General features: G+C 35.6%; 1 protein-coding gene across 5 annotated transcripts in view; it reads left to right on the forward strand.

Moving 5' to 3' along the window:
* Window positions 1-13,837, forward strand: part of LOC116173306 (ADP-ribosylation factor-like protein 4A) — a 54,692-nt gene extending 40,855 nt beyond the window's left edge. For 2 of the 5 annotated variants that reach the window (XM_031490677.1, XM_031490680.1), the window contains exon 2: window positions 12,797-13,837. In XM_031490677.1, coding sequence (XP_031346537.1) covers window positions 12,874-13,494 — 621 coding nt within the window. In that variant the 5' untranslated portion in view covers window positions 12,797-12,873 and the 3' untranslated portion in view covers window positions 13,495-13,837. Of the gene's footprint in view, window positions 1-5,427; window positions 5,558-12,796 lie in introns of those variants that run through there. The other 3 variants (XM_031490676.1, XM_031490678.1, XM_031490681.1) reach the window with 3 other exon arrangements.
* The last annotated feature ends 6,096 nt before the right edge of the window (window positions 13,838-19,933 follow it).

Consider the following 19,933-nt stretch of genomic DNA (forward strand, 5'->3'; position numbering starts at 1 on the left):
CTCTTTTAATTATATAATTGTCAAGTTTCCAGTTAATATTCACAATTTCCCTATAAGTGGTTCTCAAGGGCTTCAAATTGTTCTCAAGTTAGCCTCATACGTCCTTTTAAGCTTCTGTCCATTCTCATTAGTTTTTTTAGCGCATTTTACAACTCATGTTGGAAGGTGCTATTATGAACACTCTCTCCGCCCGTCCTTTTACTAGTCCTACACTTTTGTTCTTTCTTTTTCTTCTTCTTTTCTTGACGATTAATGTCTGCATATCTTAAACATCAGCTGGCAGTGTGCGCAATGGTAATTATAAGAATATTTATGCCTTCACTCATTTTCCTTTTTACACATAGTCATCGAGGGGTTGGTCACGACTTGATTTTAGGGGACAAGGATTTCCTTTATTACCTAAAAATTTCCACCATTTCCCCTAATTTCTCCAACATTTCTAGCATTGCTTTAGATTCCCTCAAATTTACCCAAAATTTCTCCGAATTAACGTAAAATTAGCCACGTTACTTCCCTAAGAAACCTTGTATTTCCTTTACATTTATTTATTGTCTCTCTCTTGTTATGGGCCCTCAAACAGGCTTTCGCCCAATTACAGAGTGACCCGCATAATGCTTTTTAGAGGTGCCCCTGCAGAAGGTCTTAAGTTGTTCTATACTACTCCTGTATTGCAGGAAAACCTAATTCAGAGTAGCCGGCAGAATGCTCGAAACTAGGAACTAAGGAAATTCCCATCTCTGGCACAGATGAAAAATTCACTCCAACTCAGGTTCGAAGACCCGACCTCCCGGCTGTGTAGCCTAACTTTCTACCACTGAGCCACACAGACGGTGTAGGTAGAATTTCCTCTTATTTCCTCAAGATTGCCTAATATTTTCCCAGAATTTCCTCTTAATTTCGTCCATTTCCTACATATTTCCCAGCTATTTTGTAAACGAAATTGAATACTTCAAAATATTAAATTTTTTTAAAATGGTGGAGACGCCGATATTGTATCGTCATCGGTCGATCCTTATAAATGACTAACTATTTCTACATAGTATCTATGATACTTGCTACACAAAAAAGTAATGAAATACCCAAATTTTGGGACTTTTGGGACCGTAACGTAGGAAATACCTTGGACCCTTGAAAAAGTTGTTGGTTTTGGTCTTCTCTGCCAGCCAAGTTTCTGACATTTTTATTACAACAGATGTTTTATCCTGGTGAAACAAAACCAAAACCATGTGGTAGGTAATCGAATTACAATTTGTATTAGCAGATTATGTACTTCGAGCTGCCGATACTACCTACCCTTAGAATTACTTGAAAATTACCAGAACGACTAAATTATTCAAAATCGACGTAAAAATTTTCAAAAGTTCTCTCCGAAGTAGGGGTTCAAATTTTCAAAAAAAAACTTCCTCTCGAGGAGAAAAGTTGACGTCTCGGCCTCAAGAACGAAACTTACTTGTGTTCCAAGATAAACAATACTTGTAATGTTCTGAAACTGTCAAAACAATACAGTTAAAAACGGTTGATCGATTTGTGGGAAAGTTATGTTGGTATTTTTCGTAACCTTAACAAATGGTACCTTCAACTTAATTTCTTGAAGTAATTCGGAAGAGTTTAACAAATTATGTAAAATTTTGAAGACAAAAATGGTGGATGCAATGAATCGTCGGGTTTCTAACCTCGTTATCTTTAAGCCGAAAGTACTATTTAAGTTATGGTGGTGGTCCACGATTTTTGAAATTAGGGTGTTTGGTGTCAAGGATCACCGACTTTGAACATTAATGGTTGAAACGAAATCATTCTAAGGAAGTTTCACATAATTGCAGTTATATCCTACACAAATCGATATAAACGGTCCATGTTAAGCATATTGAAGCAAATAATAATTATTGTCACGGTTCATTACCATCGACATGCAGCCATAAATATAAATAACTGTTACCACGGAATATTAATTTAATTTCGACTGTCCTGTCCTCAGATCTCTGTTTTAAACCGTAATAGAAGTGCAACGTTTTAATATAGTGTAATAACCTCTCTTTTTTTACGACATTTACACTAAGGCTACCTTTTTCGCGCTCGTCGAAGATTCTGAAGAGCTCTATATCGTTTTGACCCACTTAAAGCTAGTAAGTAGCAGATTAAAACGGTTATTACCCGATAGATTAACAGCTGCAGCATTTATTGCGTTAATAAAATTGGAAGTGAACTCGCAACTGTTGTAGCCTATCGTTTTTTTTTGTGTAAAATCGCGTATTTCAGAATTATACTGAATGCCGCATTAATTAACACCTGACCATTTAATAAATTTGAATCGGTTCAATGGATGCAAATCGATCAAGTTCAATCAACCATTGCAAGCGAGATTGCAAGATATTAAAGAACTCAGTTTGACGAAGACCGATTCCTTTAACCGTGTTATGATCTACATTAACGCTCTAATGGTTTCGAAAACAGTTCGCTAAAAAGTAATAAAAATTGGAATTATTTCATTGATGAACATATGGAATATGCATATTTGTAACACTAGACTTAATTTCTTTCAAGTTCTCCTCAAGTATTTTCAAGTTTCCCTGAAATATGTCTCAAGGTGCTCTCAAATGCTCCCGAAGTCATGTTTCTCACAAGTTGCTCCAAAATTCTCAGAGGTCCCCCACGTGTATCCATCAATTTCCCAATAAGTTTCTCTCTAATTGTCAAGTTTTCTAATTCTTAGCCTCAAGATCCGTCATCGTTCTTCTCGTGTTCAATTAAAATTAATCTTGTTTCCCTAAAATTTTTCTAAAGAGAATGTATAATGAAATCAAAATAAACATTAGCATAGCTGATTGGTGAGTATGAAAATGATGTTCGGCGAATGGAAAACTGTACAATATATAAAAAAATTCTCTCTTTTTCTTAAGTCAGCAATCACTAGAATTGGTATGTGGCATTTCTCCATCCTTCGCGATCTTCAAGAAACCTTTTCAGTGCCAAGTAGGAGGTACAGCCCATCTCGACCATTATTTGGTCAATAACCTGGGCCTGCCCCTATCATTTCTACCTTCCACAGCACCTTCTTGTAATCCTTGGTGTTTTAGAATGTGTCTAATCCTTTTTCAGAGTAGTCCACAGACAAGGCCTCCTCAACACCTGCTCAATTTTCACTTTGTCCACCCAGGAAGTCTTTAACATTCTTCGGTAACACCACATTGGTGGACACAAACAATTCAAATTCAAATTAATTCACGTTAATTTAAGTTAATTCACGTAAATAAAAATTATTCACTCGAATTCAAATTACTTCACTTTCAATCAAATTGATTCACGTTAATTCAAACTAATCGATTCAATTTCCGAGGAAGAATTAGCACATTGAGACGCCATGAGCTACGATGGAGTCACAAATTTCATTCAATTGGGATCGGGGACTGACATCCTCTGTGCGCATGTCTCGAATTTCCGGAACTAAACTAAATAAAGTTTAGTCATAATCGATTGAAATTAGGAAAAGTCTTTTACCATACAGGGTGCCCATTATGTATGGAATATAGTATATATCTCGGTAAATATCGACTGTATACAACATTTTTCTATATAAAAGTTGTTCAGCATTTTATTTCCCAATTCTTATTTCAGAAAACAAATGAACAACGAAAAACAATTGAATTTTTTAAATAGCAATGTACCATTTCATTGCGCTCATTTGATAGAGAGATGATACCAGAAAATTTTTCAAAAACAATTATCATAATTACATCAATAACACTAATCTAGATATCCTACAATAAAATAAAACAAATGAACGTGTACGTTTCTTGAAGACAACACGAAGCTAGCAATAATTGCGGCAGCAATTCCTCCCAGAATACTCTCACATTAATTTCAAGCTTTCCGTGATAGGTTAGCAACTAACTGACTGTTAGTTCACTGCCTTGCAGTTAATAATTTCGTGCACTGCCATTTAAAAAAATTCAATTGTTTTTCGTTAGTCACTTGTTTTCTGAAATAAAAACAACTGAATGTTGCCTTAATATGGAAAATAAAATGTTAATAACTTTTATATAGAAACTTTTTTTATACAGTCGTTATTTACCGAGATATACAGCATGGCAAGTTGACGATGGAACATAGGGAAATAACATGGGAAAATACATTTTCGGCAATTCCTGCTAATTACACTATGAAAAATTGGCCTGTCATCAAACTTAACTGAAAATAAATCACGAACTTTGGCGTGTACTATTCCCAGTGTAAACCGGTTTTACAATAAAGACCTTTTTTCTGTAGTGTAACTAATAATTATTATTTATGTTCGCGTGTTTATTAGAGATGACAGTTAAGTTAAATCAAAGAATTATAAGTAACAAATGCGGTAGGTGAAATCATGGCCAACCACGCTGACACCTAATGCCGATTTTAATTATCTATCCGAGATTGTTTTTATTTTTTCTTTAGGTTCAAATGGGGAGCAGGAATTGGCGAAAATGTATTTTCCCTTGTTATTTCCCTATGTCGTCGTCAACTTGCCACACTGTATACTATATTCCATACATAATGGGCACCCTGTATAAAAGTGGCTGCCATTTTGATCCAAAATGGTCTAAATTCACACACTTGACCGAGATAGTTACACCAACCCATAAAGTTTGGTCAAAATCGGCTCATAATTACAAAAGTTAGTGTTTCTTGGAAGTGATATATAAATGCAAACAAATTCAAATTAATTCACGTCAATTCAGAATAATTCACGTAAATTCAAATTATTTCACGTTAATTCTAATTAATTCACGTTAATTGAAATTAATCCAGAGCAGTGTACCGTGTACGCCAAAAATTCCAGCTGTTTCCCCTTAGGTCTTGTTTCAACTTCCTTTTCTTTCCTATTTTCTCAATAATTTTCTCTTCTAATCTGTTATATGTTTTCTGTCGATCTAGTTCTGTTTCTGCGCATACTAGTTTTCAAGTTTACCAGTTTTTCAAATATATTGTCCTTTGATCACAGATGTAATAATGTAATTTTGCTATAGGCCATACTTACGTCCTGAATCCTCTAAATTCCATTGATATCTAGTTTTCTTTTAGTCTTTTGAATTTGAGGTCACCTAGCACTAAATTGTGTTGCATAGCACTAATATTGGTGCTGCGTGCAAAATTTCTAAACAAACCTCAAGAGAAATAAGCCAAATTGCCTTTTGTGACTTATATCTAACTAATAAAATTCGTTTACCCAATGTTTAAATCTAATACGCAGTATTGCCCCTAACCCTTTGGGCCCCCTAGGCTATATTTTATTTTTCCAGTTTATATACATGTTATTTATTCGTTCAACTATCGAATTACACTCTTTATAATCAACATAATTAATTATCTGTCTATCATGCACGTAATAGAGGATTTGAGTAACCTCTAAATTTAAATTGTTGATAATTTTGTCACTGATATGAGATAACCGCGTTAGTAATCCAATATCATCTGGTTTAGTACGTTGTTTATTTGCAGTCTCAGTGTTCACCTAAACTGTATTTGTTTTATTAATTACGCAATAAGTGGCGTGTAGGTGTGTAATCAAATCAAAGCGTAAGTAGGTATACGATCTATGTTGAAATCACTAATGAGATTTGATTGATTCAGAATGACTGTGCTCCTATCACCCACAACGGCATTTTCTAACAATCATTCTGAATCACCTGTGCGGTTTTTATATGTTGCCTTGTTTCCATGTGTATTGCTGAGTGTAGATTAGGTTCTCCGTTAGAAAGTAAGTGTTGATTACCAGGTAGCAGAGTTTTTTTTGTTTTTTTTAAATAATAGGCAAACATGAGTTATTGGACGAAACGTGACTGAAGGGAAATTCTAGTGACCTAACTAAAATTGCCTAAAGATTAACCGTAATTATCTCTTTTCTTCCTTATCGTGTTAATACTTGTTGGAGATATTAAGGTCGTCAATCAGTCGAATAGATAGTTCGGTTTGAAGTCACTTCAAAGAATAGTTGGTGAAAGGTTAAAAGCAGTTATCCAAACTTCCAAAGTTCAACTTCATCTTAAATAATCAAGAGCAACTGATTTTGGCAAAATGTGGAGCTTGACCTAGGCATATCAACAAAAATAATGCATTCAAACTTATTTATAAATAAAACTATAGCAGAATGGAAGTACGCTTGATTTTTCATACGCCCATCACGAATAGAGGATGATGGAAATAAACTTTTACAGGTAGCAATAAAAGAGCAATAATAAATTTCAAGATTGCACTTTATGATTGACGTACTAATTGGTATTAGAAGTAAGAGGGCAACTGGCCCGTAAAGAGTTTGATTTTATTCTAGAAAAAAGTAATTACTGCGCAAAAAAATTATGCCCCAGGTACAGGTGCGCTCATAAAATAAATGGACAAGATGAATAAGGAACTAAACACGGTGGAAGTTAAACAATTTAAGAAAAGAACACTTCAGAAAAAGTTAACGAATCTGCACATAAAGGTACAGATAAAAGCATTAGAAAGGTAAGAGCTACAGAAAAACTGCTGAGGAGGAAAGCTATTGAAATACCGTTTCGGATATCCCATTTCGTATGTTATACTCAATACTGGGTGAATGTTATAATTTGAGTGAGCTGTAATTACATTAAAGCAAGTTTGTGTACCTAAGTTGATTTTCAGAAGCATCTTCAATTTTGTTTTGTATGTCATTTAAAGAGTATCGCAGTTGACCGGATATTAAGGATTACTTTAAGATTAGATTTTGTAACGTCCCTTAGTTTCGTTGAATGTTGTACCCTTAGTTGAGTAACTGCCTGAAAGATGTTGATATCTGAAGTGGAAAATTCCAGAGTCATCAAGTTAAAATTGTCTAAATTAATTATCTAAGCGTATTTACATATATAGGGCATTCGCAATCCGAAACCCATTTATTAATGGGGTACGTAAGTTGGATTTTAGTGATGAAATAAAGTCAGTCCAGCTGCTCAAAAACCTAGATAGCTCGAAACGAGAAACTTTACATGCTTTTACCATATACGACTATGAACGGAATATGTGTACAAATGGAAGTTACAAAAATAGTCTTCAAGGATTCAAAGGAATAACAATGTTTTAAGCTACCTCCTTCAACTTTCCCATCTTCTACCTGAAGTTACGTTGTTCGTCACTTGTCATGCCACCCTTCATTTTATTTTAGGCTTCTTTCGCCAAGAAATAATCTCCAAATCGATACTTTTGTTATCCTACACACTGCGGAATTGTGTCTCCCTCGTAATAATTGACGCTTTCCACCCAAATAAAGTGCGTAGGTATATTGAAATCGAACGCACCTCCGTTTAATCAATATACAAAACCCTACGCCTAACAACGACGCGATATTTTCATTCACGTTCTCCCATTAACGTCGGTGTAATTGAAATAAACTGTTGAAATGAAGACGTAATGATATCCGTTAGTTTCCCATACGCGCGCCGGTAAATGTGAGTTTCTCTGTTTTAAATGTTCATGCAACACCTGTTATAATAATCTTCGGATTAAGTATTTTACGCAATTGCCGTCATGGTCTTGCTTTTACAGTTATACAATGCGGGACTTGCCTTTAATTGGTAATGTGCATTATTTCTCGGTTACATCGATGATACTGCCCCGTGCCGGACTAAGTTAATCTGGTGCACTGTGTCATCGTGTGTAATTAGCTGCAGTGATTTTATCGTTTAGAGATTTGATTCGACCGCAAGCGGATGAATCGAGGTTTTGGCCATCAGTCTTCTGTATTTATAACGGTTGTGCAATAGGAATAATACGTTTTGTGTTCAAACAGCAAGGGGAAATGAAGTAAAGCGTATGCAATTTTGGTTTCTCGATAAAGGTGAAATGGAAATGGTAGCAATTCAACAGTGGCCATATCGTATCCCGAAGCCCTTCTCTTCCGCACGTTGAATTGCAAATGCAAAATTTGCGTTTAGGATAGCTATCTTGCATATACTTGGTTTAACACACAATGCCGTACATTGTGTCGTAATATTTTAACAGTGATAAGGTTATTTAAATACCGATAACATGCAATATTCATATGAGTACCAGTGTATTTCCTCGCGACCTTCTACATCTTCGTACCTAATAACGATTTAGCACTTTTTGCATTCATGGAACGTACTGTACCCTGTACCTAACAAAATATTCAAAATGTCTTTGGCATTTACCCTTTGAGCGTATCTACATAATCCTAGTGTTCAGTTCTCATTACAACATACTTACTACCACTTTAGCCTCCTCTAAACCCCAAATTCCTCCCAATTTCTACTGGTAGGCGAGAGTAGGATATTAGCCACTTCAAATCTAACTATAGTAACGAGAATTATCTTGCTGGAAAAGTGAATTTTGCAAGGTTCATACAGTTCGCAACTAACATTTCCAGCAACGTGATTTCTTCACCGGTAATTATGCCAACCATTGGTTTTCAATGTTCACAAAGAGCAACGAGCGATGATTATATTGGATCAAGTTTGCTTCGATATCAATCAATAAATAAGAAAGTATTCAATTTTTTTCTTAACACGGGCATTTTCATAGGGAAATCACGACGATAAAAGGAAACTAACCATCTCGTGATTTAACATCTTTCACTCAATTGTTAAAATATCCCTTTATCGTCTTGTATAATAAATAACTATTACAACATTGATCTGTATTGGAGTTATAAAATTGAGAATGGTGCCGTTGAAAAGCTAAAAAAACACATAAATATCGCCCGATTTACAATTTTTAAGCTCCTACTTGTTAAATTGACATGAAGTTAGCAGGTCATCTATAAATTTAATTTGCAAAATGACCACGAGAGCTCAAAAATTAAAAATGGTGCCGTTGAACAGCTCAAACGCTCATAAATATTGATCGTTTAATAATTTTTGAGCTATTTGTGAACCAACTATTAGAACTCAAAAATTGCAAACGATACCCGTTGAAAAGCTCAAAATTGAACAATTTTTGGGCTCATACCTGTCCTTCCCACTTCAGGGACGTGATTAAAAGTCGTGTTTCCGAATACGAGCTGTGTCGAAAAATTACCCTACTGAAAATCGTAAGGGATCTTCGTATTGTATTTACTTTACTGATTGATATGGATGCAAATACGATAGTATAACAGACGAAATGGTCTATAAGAATCGGTACTTTTTTAAGTACTCGTATAACATATGAAATCGGCTGTTCAACAAGGGATTTTAGTGACTTGTGTCGACACTAGTTTTTGCGAAGTGGAAAGTGGTCCTTACAAGCGTTTAAGGCCTTTTAAGTTTACCTCTGCAGGCTCTTAGAAGCTGGTCCTACGTGAAGGATCTCCTCACTATTCGGAAATTTAATACCCTTACAGACACTTAAGGGCTCCGAAAAACACTTGCAAGCCCCATAGGGCTCTATAACACATTAAATAGCTGGAGATTCTTAGAGGAGATCCTTTTGGCGACTCGTGCAAGCTTTTAAATACTCTTTTAACAGCAATAAACAGCTTTAGCTTAAAAATTTTAAACGGTTTGAAAGAGATTATTAAATGCTTAAGTACTCCCAAACGTTCCTACAGATCTCTGGAGAGGCCTGCTTAAAACGCACTAAAGTCTTTAAGGTTGTTAAAGATTCATAAAGGCTTTGAGATTTATTAAAGGCGTTTGTTGGTTCAAGTCAAGGCCCCCCTTCGTGCCTATATTTAAAACTTTTGCAGTGTTGAGTGAGGACCATTGGAGAACTCTTAGGTAAATGCTCTTTATAAGGACTGATAAAGGTTTATAACACATTCTTCTGCGTCTTTTTCTAGTGTTCCTCTTTGTTAGCGCATACTCTTCTTCTTCTTATTCGTTCAGCCTTCTTTTTTAACTATCTACATTTTTTCTGTCTTTCTTTTCGTCTTTGTGACGTTAAATTGTTTGCTCTTCTTATTTCTCTCTTGCAAATGTCCTCCACCAGCTGGTGATTCGATTTCGTCCTTGTTTCTACCATTGCTTTTCCATTTACTATGATGCAATCAATCTATTACCGACCTAGGGTAAAATACTCCCATGTTTCCGTGCATTCTTAATGTCGGTTTCTTGCAGTTTCTCCCTCTTTACCGCATTGTTAATCTCTTGATGTTTTCTCTTGTAATCGATATCATTCTCCGTTATTCCTTATTCTAGCGATTAGGTCACCTCCCCTACTTCTCTCTTTCTCTTCTAACCTATTTTCTATGATCTACTGTGTCATTGTTTTTCCCTACACATTCACTCTAATTCTTGCAAAGCCCTCCACCTCGTTTATTTCTTCCTCTTCCCCCATTACGTATCGGTTTTTGCGTGCCTGTTGAAGTACAATTGTGCTTTTCGCTTTTAATCTCTCGCGTTTCCTCCTCCTCTTGGACTTCCTGGTTATCATTTTGTTCCGGTTTTTGTTTAATAAAAATTAGAATCCCAAACCGGCTCAAACAAATGTTTTTGAAGGTTATAATTGTTCTAAGATTCTCTAAAGGTTCTAAAAAGGAAATGTTCTAAGAAAACTCCGGATTTTCCGGAGTAGATTCAAATAAAATTGCAGGAATAATAAAGAGTTATTAAAAAGTAAATATTTTAAAGATGTGTAGGATAATATCGATAAATCTAGATTTCTTAGCGTATTCATCATGGAAAATACAAATGGGCGAATTCCACCAGCTCATCTGAGGGTTTGAGATCTCAGCACGGAGATTACGCAAAAAGTATTTTTAATTCAATACTTTTCCGAAATGGGAGAGATTCTCGGTTTTAGGTAGATGGAAATTAAATAAATCATGTCAAGATCGTAGTAGAAGTAAAGGGGTTGGGGATAATAGCTAAGGGCGCTTATGAAATTCTCCAAGGTTAATCCTCCGAAAGCGGTGCAAGGCACATTCTAGAAATATGTGAGAGGAAGAGATTTTTACTGAATAAAACAGGATTCGCAAATGTCTTTTGCATAAGTGAAACAAACATAAAACGAGAAATGAATTGATACCTATATACGGGTTAATGGAAAGTGCTAAATTGACTGCGAAAGGAAAACAGTAAATCGATAGTAATTTCCGGAGTAGGTACAGTTTACTACTACCGAAAATGAGCAACGATTACTTTAATCTGTTCAATTCAAATTCACTGAAAGAAGCGTGCAAGTCAAGTCCTATAGGATGCAAATGAGAATGTTTCGATTTTAACTGAAATTAATCACTGAAAGAGAATTTGTTAAATAATTTGACATGGAGAGAGAAGTGAATTCGAATTCAATCTCATTAGCAATTTTATAATAGAATGGGGGGGGGGAGTACTCAGTTCCGCACGTTTGATACAAAGTGACAAGTGTCAGTGAGGTTAAACGATTTCATTTCCAAAAATTCACTTAGTGACTTCAAAGTAAAGAGTTTGTATGTTTTCCCAACAAAATCATCTGAAAAACCTGATGTCAAAGTTTCAAAAATGGATGGAGTGATTACATTTTTGCACTCTGTGTATTTTATTATGAGGGACGAAAGGTGACAGTACAAATTTTCTGCCTATATTCCTTTTTCATCCCCCTGAAAGGTTAGTATGGATAGTATAAGGTCGTAAAGGGGAGGTTGATCGATTAACATTATCACTTGAAGAACATTCCTTACAGTAAAGACACATGGACGAACGATAGCACATTTTTTTTTCAATTCAATGAAAATGTAGAGCGCATAATTTGACCAATTTCATTCAAACTTGATTCCAAAGCGAGCGCAAAATGTTCTACTCTCTGCAAACCCAACTCGAGAAACCTGATGTATTCCCAAGAACAAAACACTTAATTAATAAACATGAGCTGTTAGGTCTCTACCCTTGCCCTTGTTAAATAGCCTTGTGAGCACAGGAAATTAACCTGCATTGAACTTTCTTGGACGTGAATATTTCCGGATCGCTTTCATGTTTCTTTGATCATTTTTTTTGATAACAAATTTGAGATTTTTTTAATTTTTTAGTTTCATTACAAAACACATTCGAAAAGTTCTTGATGTAAGATAATCTATACAGTTAGGAAATAAATAAGAACTTTTGACTTTTGTTTTGTAATGTTTCCACCTGAAACTTCACAATAAAAGCTTGATTTACTCTATAATTGTTTGGTTTAAATTAGAAATGATACGCGTCATCAATACTTGAATTTTAAAACGATATGTTACGGGCAACTGTTTAACATCAACTTTATCTTGAAAGTGTCGACTTTGCACGGCCGCGTAATATCGCCCAAACTTTCAATGTCCCAATGTACCCTCTTTCAGTGCATATGATACCGTGTGATACATGAATTTTTGCCATTTTGGGGCAAATTTGGGCTTGACAATTGCCATTCTTTTACGTACACATTTTGCGGAATTGCAGATTATATCTTGCCGAAAATGCCCTTAGGACTTTTCTTTTTCTTGAGCCGCAATGCAGAATCTATGCAGTTCATCGGTTATTCCACTTTTCAAGTACGAACGCATATATTTTAGTAAGCGCACCGGCAAATTTAAGCGGAGCTTAGCTTAAGCGTAGCTTAAAATCCATGGCAACGATTATTGAGACAGTGGTTGTCTTGGATTTTAAGCTAAGCACCGCTTAAATTTGTCGGTGCAAACGGCCATTTGTCGTCTAAATTTCACGGTGGAATCAACAAGGCTTTTATTTGAGGAATAAAATACCCATATCAGCTTTATTTCGTGCGCTCATAGAATATTCGAGTAATAGCCGGAGCTTTGCTCCCCAAAAACCCCATTTGAAATGTATTGCGATTAAGTTTAAAATGTCACTACGTTTGACGTTTACCTAAGTCTGCCCCGCTGACGAAGTTCTTTTTGTTTCAGAACGATGACAGCCGCTCCGTATTCGCTGCTAAGTGTAAAGAGAAGTTAATCAAAATGTAACTAAGAAGCGGGGGCCAATGGGTGCCAATATGGGAAAGAACTCCTCCTTGCTAGACGCGCTCCCATCAGGTCAAGGTACTCTTCACATAGTGATGCTGGGATTGGATTCGGCGGGGAAGACGACGGCACTTTACAGACTGAAGTTTGACCAGTACCTCAATACTGTGCCGACGATCGGGTTTAATTGTGAAAAGGTGAAGGGGATGATCGGGAAAGCTAAGGGTGTCAATTTTCTCGTTTGGGACGTCGGGGGACAGGAGAAGCTGAGGCCGCTATGGAAGTCCTACACGAGGTGTACCGATGGTATCGTCTTCGTGCTGGATAGCGTCGACGTCGAACGAATGGAGGAGGCGAAGATGGAGCTGATTCGGACAGTGAAATCGCCCGAAAATACCGGCGTGCCCATCTTGGTGTTGGCGAACAAGCAGGACCTGCCCGGTGCGCGGGAACCGCGTGATCTCGAGAAATTGTTGGGACTTTGCGAGCTGGGGGGTGGTGCGCCCGGTGGACACTTGTGGCACGTGCAGCCCGCATGCGCGATTACGGGCGACGGTCTGCAGGAGGGTCTCGAAGTGTTGTACGAAATGATACTTAAGCGAAGGAAACTGGCCAAATTGTGCAAAAAGAAAAGTAGGTAAAGATAATAGTGAGTGCAGGATAGTCAATAGCGCGAGTTAGTGTCTGCTAAAACTTCCTAGGATCAAAGGTAAACGAAACGAGTGCAAAATCTGTTCTTTTTAAAAAAAATTTAAGCTTTTATGACGTTGGTGGTACCCGCTTTTGATAGTCATTGTTAAATGTTTAAATTTTAACAACTCTTGTGAGTACTGCAGGGTCGGTGGTGAATTTCTATAAATTATGAATGACACTTCCATTCTAGCCCAATTTCTGTGATTTTCGGACAATACTTCCACTTACGTTCAATATCAGGTTCTAATCTGAATATCTTTAGACTAACTAAAGATCATTTATGATTGTAAATCAAGCATATCATAGCGCCACCACGCAGTACACACACGAAGAATTTACCAATTTTGTTTGTAATTGTGTGAATATTTGATTGAAGATTGAAAGTGAACGTTTTTTACTTGTATTATGACGATGTGAAACTAGAAAATGTTCCCAGGAGCTTTGTTTGTGTTAGATGATGTGCAATTATAACTAGTAAACTATATTCATGAAAAAAGACATGTGTTAACCCGACTGTGATGATTGTCAAAATATTTTTCTAATTTTTAACGTTACCCACTTATGAAAAGGACCGATATTCTAACAGTTTTTTTGATATATTCATGAATATAGTCGGTATTATAAACAAAACCAAAGGTGCTCATTTATTTTTAAGATTTTAGTTGTATACTTTTAACCGTTTAGCGCAAACCTTGTGATAGTGTAAATTCGGATGTAAATTAGTCTCTTTCATTGCTTTTCAAAATTCGTCCAAATGCACAACGCAAACTCCCCACAGTGCCTTCGAATTTTTCAATTTTAGTCGTACGTTTTCTCACCGCATTTTTATTTAGGCGAAGTCGATCGTTCTCATGCACGACGCACATTTTCCATGAAAAATCTATTTAAATCCGCATTTACACCTTCAAAATATTTTTTATCTTAGTGTGAGATATTATGGCCTTTTTAAGACGATATTTTTTGTTGTATAAATATAATTGTTTATAAACTTTGTATATCCTCTCGTGTTAATATTGTATACATTGTTTTTATGATGATATGTAAAAGTGTAGAGAAACACGTCTAGGTTTAAAGCATATTTAAAGCAAAATATCCTGTTGCCTGCCATGTATCGTTTGTAAATATGTACCTAAATATGTAATGCAATTAAATTATGTTTGTAAATTTAGTATCGATTTGGATCCCCAAATTCCTCCTCTTACACAAAAAAAACTTTGGAGCATTGGTATAGTAAGTTGCAAAATATGTTAATACCAATACGGAATACTGGATAAAAATATTCACAATCGCAGTGAAGGCATCGAAACAATTCGAATACTTCACATTCGGGTTCTTTTGATTTTTCATATTTTTTGGATTATTCACTTTTTCCGATTGTTTCGTTTCTTCGGATGAATGAGATCCTTCGCACAGTTTTAATAATTCGTCAAGTTGCTCAAACCCTTGATAATTTTTATCTTTTCCTTAGCTTCACTTCGGATGATTTGGGTTATTGAGTTTTTCTGATTCTTAAAGTTCTTCGGATACTTTGCATTGTTTTGATTACTTCATGGTTCAAATGTTCATAGGCTTTCTCATATCCTTCAGGTTTCTTTGAAATCGTTCAATTTTTAAACTTGTCTTGATTTTTAACATTCCTTAAAATTTTCTGTGCCTTAGAATTTTTTCGAATCAGATTCTCTAGATTTTTTCGTTTGGTCCAATTCTGCCAATTTTTCTGATTCTACAAATTGGATTTTTGGATCTTCACGATGTTTGGATTCTCCAAAATGCTACCATTTCTTGCATTCTTTTATTTTATTGATATTTTTCCGGTACCTCGAATTAATCGCATTTTTATCGTTTTTCGATTATGAAAATCGAATTTCAAAATTCATCAGTTTTTTTGGAATCTTTCTTTACTTCAAATTATTTCACTTCCTTTGACTTACTTGGATTCTGTAGGTCTATCCGCTGTGCAGTTTTTTTTAATAACAAACAAGAATGTAAGACACATCGGCACGGTACGACGCAAGTGATTTTGACCACGTAACGATCTGCGAAATAGCAGAGTGCGACATCAACGAAAAAATGTTTGAAGAAATCCTATAATCCGATTGGGCTCACTTGTGAATCTAAACCTATCGGGGACACGCAAGAGACAGAAACGCATAAAAAATCGATCAAGATCCGATTCTTTAGTAGGAGTTCAATCACCAACACACGTACAGAAGAATTTTATATATAAAGAAGATTATTACCAATACGTTTTTCAAAGATGCGTTTACTTTATAACAAACCGATAGAGGGGAATTTGGAGGGACCCGACAGATATAAACGTTGACGTTGTCCTCTAACACGACTGACCTGTCACCCCCAATTCAATAGGGTTTTTACTTGAACCAACAGGATCCTAATAATTGAAATAGATAACAAAGTAATCATGTGAATAACAAAGATGAGATCGTTCAACCGAGTGAGTGACTAATTAATTCTTTAAATAATCACTTAATGCAATTAACATTATTATAACAGGACTTATTAATAATTAAAAATTGGCTAAACCAATAATGATAAAAAAGAGTTAACTTTTCCGCACGGTAGCGTCTGTTGAGACCCAGCAGTTTATTTTTATTGTATTTACTTCTCATGCATCGCTTCGCCTTTTATTGAGCGAAGTAATTTTTTTAATGGATGTTTAATTTGATTTCATAAGAAGTACCTATATACCGTTTAATATCATCGATCGGTTTGGCTTTATTAAAAAGTGCTGCTGTTAAAATTTCAGCAAAATCGGCACAAAAATAAGAAATTTTCCTCTGCGCTTGCAAAAATGTATTCAATGTTGAGTTATCGTGCTAACAACGACAACGGATTTTTTTTGTGACGAAAGCAATACTTTACCTACCCATATAATATGCCAAAAAGTAAAAATAATCGATATAACCATTGAATAAAATTTATTCAATGATATAACGAATTACAATTTCCGCACGCGCATAGGTACGTATAAAACTGTTTTTGTGATTATTTGACTATTATTGTATTAGAGAACAATTAATAATTTCACAAAGGTACTTGAAGCACGAATCCGTTAATAATTAGTGAGGTCGTCAATTTATCAATAACTTACCGAAATAACCGATATTTTTTAATTATTTGATAATCGATGAAAATAGTCGAATTTTGACTAATCAAGTCACACGTCATAATAAAAAACAAGTTGGTTATTTAAATAGAAGATTAATCAAATATTATATTAATAGGGTAATAAATAAAAACGTAACTAATCAATTAATTAATCTCTTTATTATATTTAGACTTTTATTATACTATTGCATTAATTTGTAATTAATCGATTAGCCCTAGGGTCAATTATTAAAATAGTACTTAATTGAAAATAATGGAATAATAAATAAACTTGTAAGGAATATATCAAACGATCTCCGGGCCCTCTGAAAGTTTTTCTTTGGATCATGATAAACATACTTAATACTGAAAAGATAATTGGAAAATTCGAAACTGTTTATTATGTACGGATCGACAGAAAGTCCGAACTCGCTTTAGGGGCTCGATAATAATCGATTATTATATAAAATGTATGTCATAATAACAAAAGTCTTTCGGTTTCTGCTGGAATATGAGCTTTGCGCGAAATGCCAGTCTAATGCGATTTATTAAATTAATTTCTTACCCCACACAGAAAGAAGTAAATTGTAAACATTTTGATTACTCACACAAAGTACGTAGCATTTAGACAAATAATCTAATTTCGTTGTAGACGAAAACAAACCCCCGTTAATAAAATTTGTCATTTGTCGATGTTACCGAGAATGCTAACCCATCGAACACGATGAGTACGAAATTTTAAAAAGGTTGTCAACAAAACACATTGGTTAACGAGTGAAGCAGTGCGGTCAACAGAGCCTATATCAGTGGGGGCCTAATCAACATGAGGATTTAAGAAAAACCTCAAACTTTACATTCTTTTCGCCGTGTAAAAATAGACAGACGATTTTGCCAAACTCTCCCTAATGTTCCAGCGCAGCGTCGATCACTCGCGGTTGCGGCCCACCTGCAGTTGTTTAGTCGCCTCTTACGACACGCAGTGTCCTCTGCGGTAGGGGTATTCTTTCCCGACCCTGCACGGGCAGTGTCCAGATTCGGAGAATAACAGTACGAAATTAGTGTACCCGTGCTTAAAGAAGCAAAAATTTCACAATCCTTCTCCCGTGTATTTGACAAGACAAGGAATCCTGGATGGGCAAGTGTGTTTCGCCCTTCAAAACATATTTGGAATGCTATAAATGGATTCATGCTTTGGAACCGTGTAAAAAACCGTTGGACTATGGTGACAGTTGATCCAAAGGACCTTACCGATTTTCCTAAGCCATGTACTCGTAATTGTCCGACGTTGCTACAGGGGAACGATATGTCCCTGTAGAAGATTGGAAATTGTTGTGACTTTTGTAAATGTAAAGTAGTGTTTTGCACTAATGCAACAACCCTTATACATAAGTAATTTAAAGAAGTAGTAATACATTTTCATGTTGTTTGCCTTCAAAATATCAGTAAAACTTTAAAAAATTAAATCGACTCATTGTGTGGGAAGATATACTTGAACATAAAATCTATATAGCAACGTGACGGCCCTTTTTAAATATTAGCGACCAAATATCCATGATCTGGATCACATGATCAATGTTTTTTAGCTTTTGTAGGCGTCTATAGGAGTATAGCTATAACTCTCGCCAGGAAAAATTGCCGGTCACAGAACACTTGATCTCGATCTAAAATCTATGTTTTTCTAAAGATCTGAGCGACTTCCGGGATAGTATCGTGTTAATGTTGAACAAAAAGACTTTTCGTTCAACATTGGCACGATCCTATCCCGGAAGTCGCTCGCATCTTAAGGAAAAGATAGATTGTAGATCGACACAAGGTGTGCTGTGACCGGCAATCTTTCCTGGTGAGAGTTTTAAACATTTTGAACTATTTGATAGTTTGGAAAAAAATGTTTGTGTGGGTCCCGTCCATCACCTATCGTTTGGTGGTAGGACAAACGGCACTTCCTGTCAAAATCACTTCGTATTCTTCAAATTTCTGTAGTACACCAGACCCCTTGGATTCTTAAGATCTCCCTTTAAATTTCAAAATTCTTCACCATTCTAACGGTTGGGAATTATACCAATTCTTCAAATTTGTCCATTTTGATTTTCCCTGGGTTGTTCGGAATCTTCAATTATAGTGCGGGTTTATCTGCTTCTTAAAAGTTTTTAAGTTTTTCGAAGTTTTCAAGCTTTTCAAAATATTTCAATTCTTCGCCTTAAATGCTTTTTGTTTCATAAATTTAATTACTTTCCCAATGAAGTAGAGCACAGACGTCCATCCCTAAGAATACGCAGTAATAGACCTCTACCGCTTGGCTTCTTTCTGGGGTGAAGGGCATCATACGTTTTTTTTCGAAATAAATCAATGTTCTTTAGGGAACTACGCCCACAACGGTTCCAAAATGTGCGTATATTTGTAGTTTTTAGCTTCCTAGCGTTAGCTAGGTGGCTATTGCGATCACCGTTTTTTGGACATCATAAAATTTCATCAAATGTCGGCTTTTAGATCATTTTAAGCAACTTTTAAAGAATAATTTTTTTTTCCATCTGTATGTATGTGCGTACGTTCGTATGTGCGTACGCTGGCAATTTTCCGAGGTAACGGCTCGACGGATTCGGTTCAAATTTTGGATGTTATGGATGGACAAGTTGTAAAATGTCATTCTTATTGTTACGTGCCGATTGAATTGAATAAGGAGCTTTAGTCCAGTCAAATTAGCGCAATTTTGGACAAATAAAAACATTCATCGGTAAAGATCGGGATTTTGGTATACACATTCATTGGGACTTTCTATTGCACATACTAAAAGTCCCTGTCAAAATCTGTTGCGCTCGAAACGCCATCTTGGAAAAACGGTACACTTTTCCAGTTTTTGCCCATGTCTCGGCAACAATTACTGATACGAAGAAATAGTTTACATGAAAAATATAGTTTACTAAATTCCCTATAAAAAAGAGTATTTACATTTTTTGTATCTCCAATACTTTAGCTGTAATCTCACGTTGAATGCGTCAGAACTCAGAACGCGTTTAGGCCCCGTATCGTAGTTATAGGAAGGAGACCGTCTTTTTTATTACTACACCGAAGCATTCTAGCAATGACATAATGTTTTATGATACGATCTGAGACAATTTTTTTTCGGGGTTCAAAAAAAGGCAGTGTATAACCTTCCTTTTTTTTTACCAAAAATCGACTACACCAAAATTTCTCGGGAAAACACTTTTTCTTATTAATTTTGGTGCGTAGAATCCAAAACAATTCGTACTTTTTCGGTTAGACTTCTCAATCAAAGGTTAT

Source organism: Photinus pyralis, unplaced genomic scaffold, assembly GCF_008802855.1.
Source record: "Photinus pyralis isolate 1611_PpyrPB1 unplaced genomic scaffold, Ppyr1.3 Ppyr1.4_LG6, whole genome shotgun sequence".
NCBI classification, from domain to species: Eukaryota; Metazoa; Arthropoda; class Insecta; order Coleoptera; family Lampyridae; genus Photinus; species Photinus pyralis.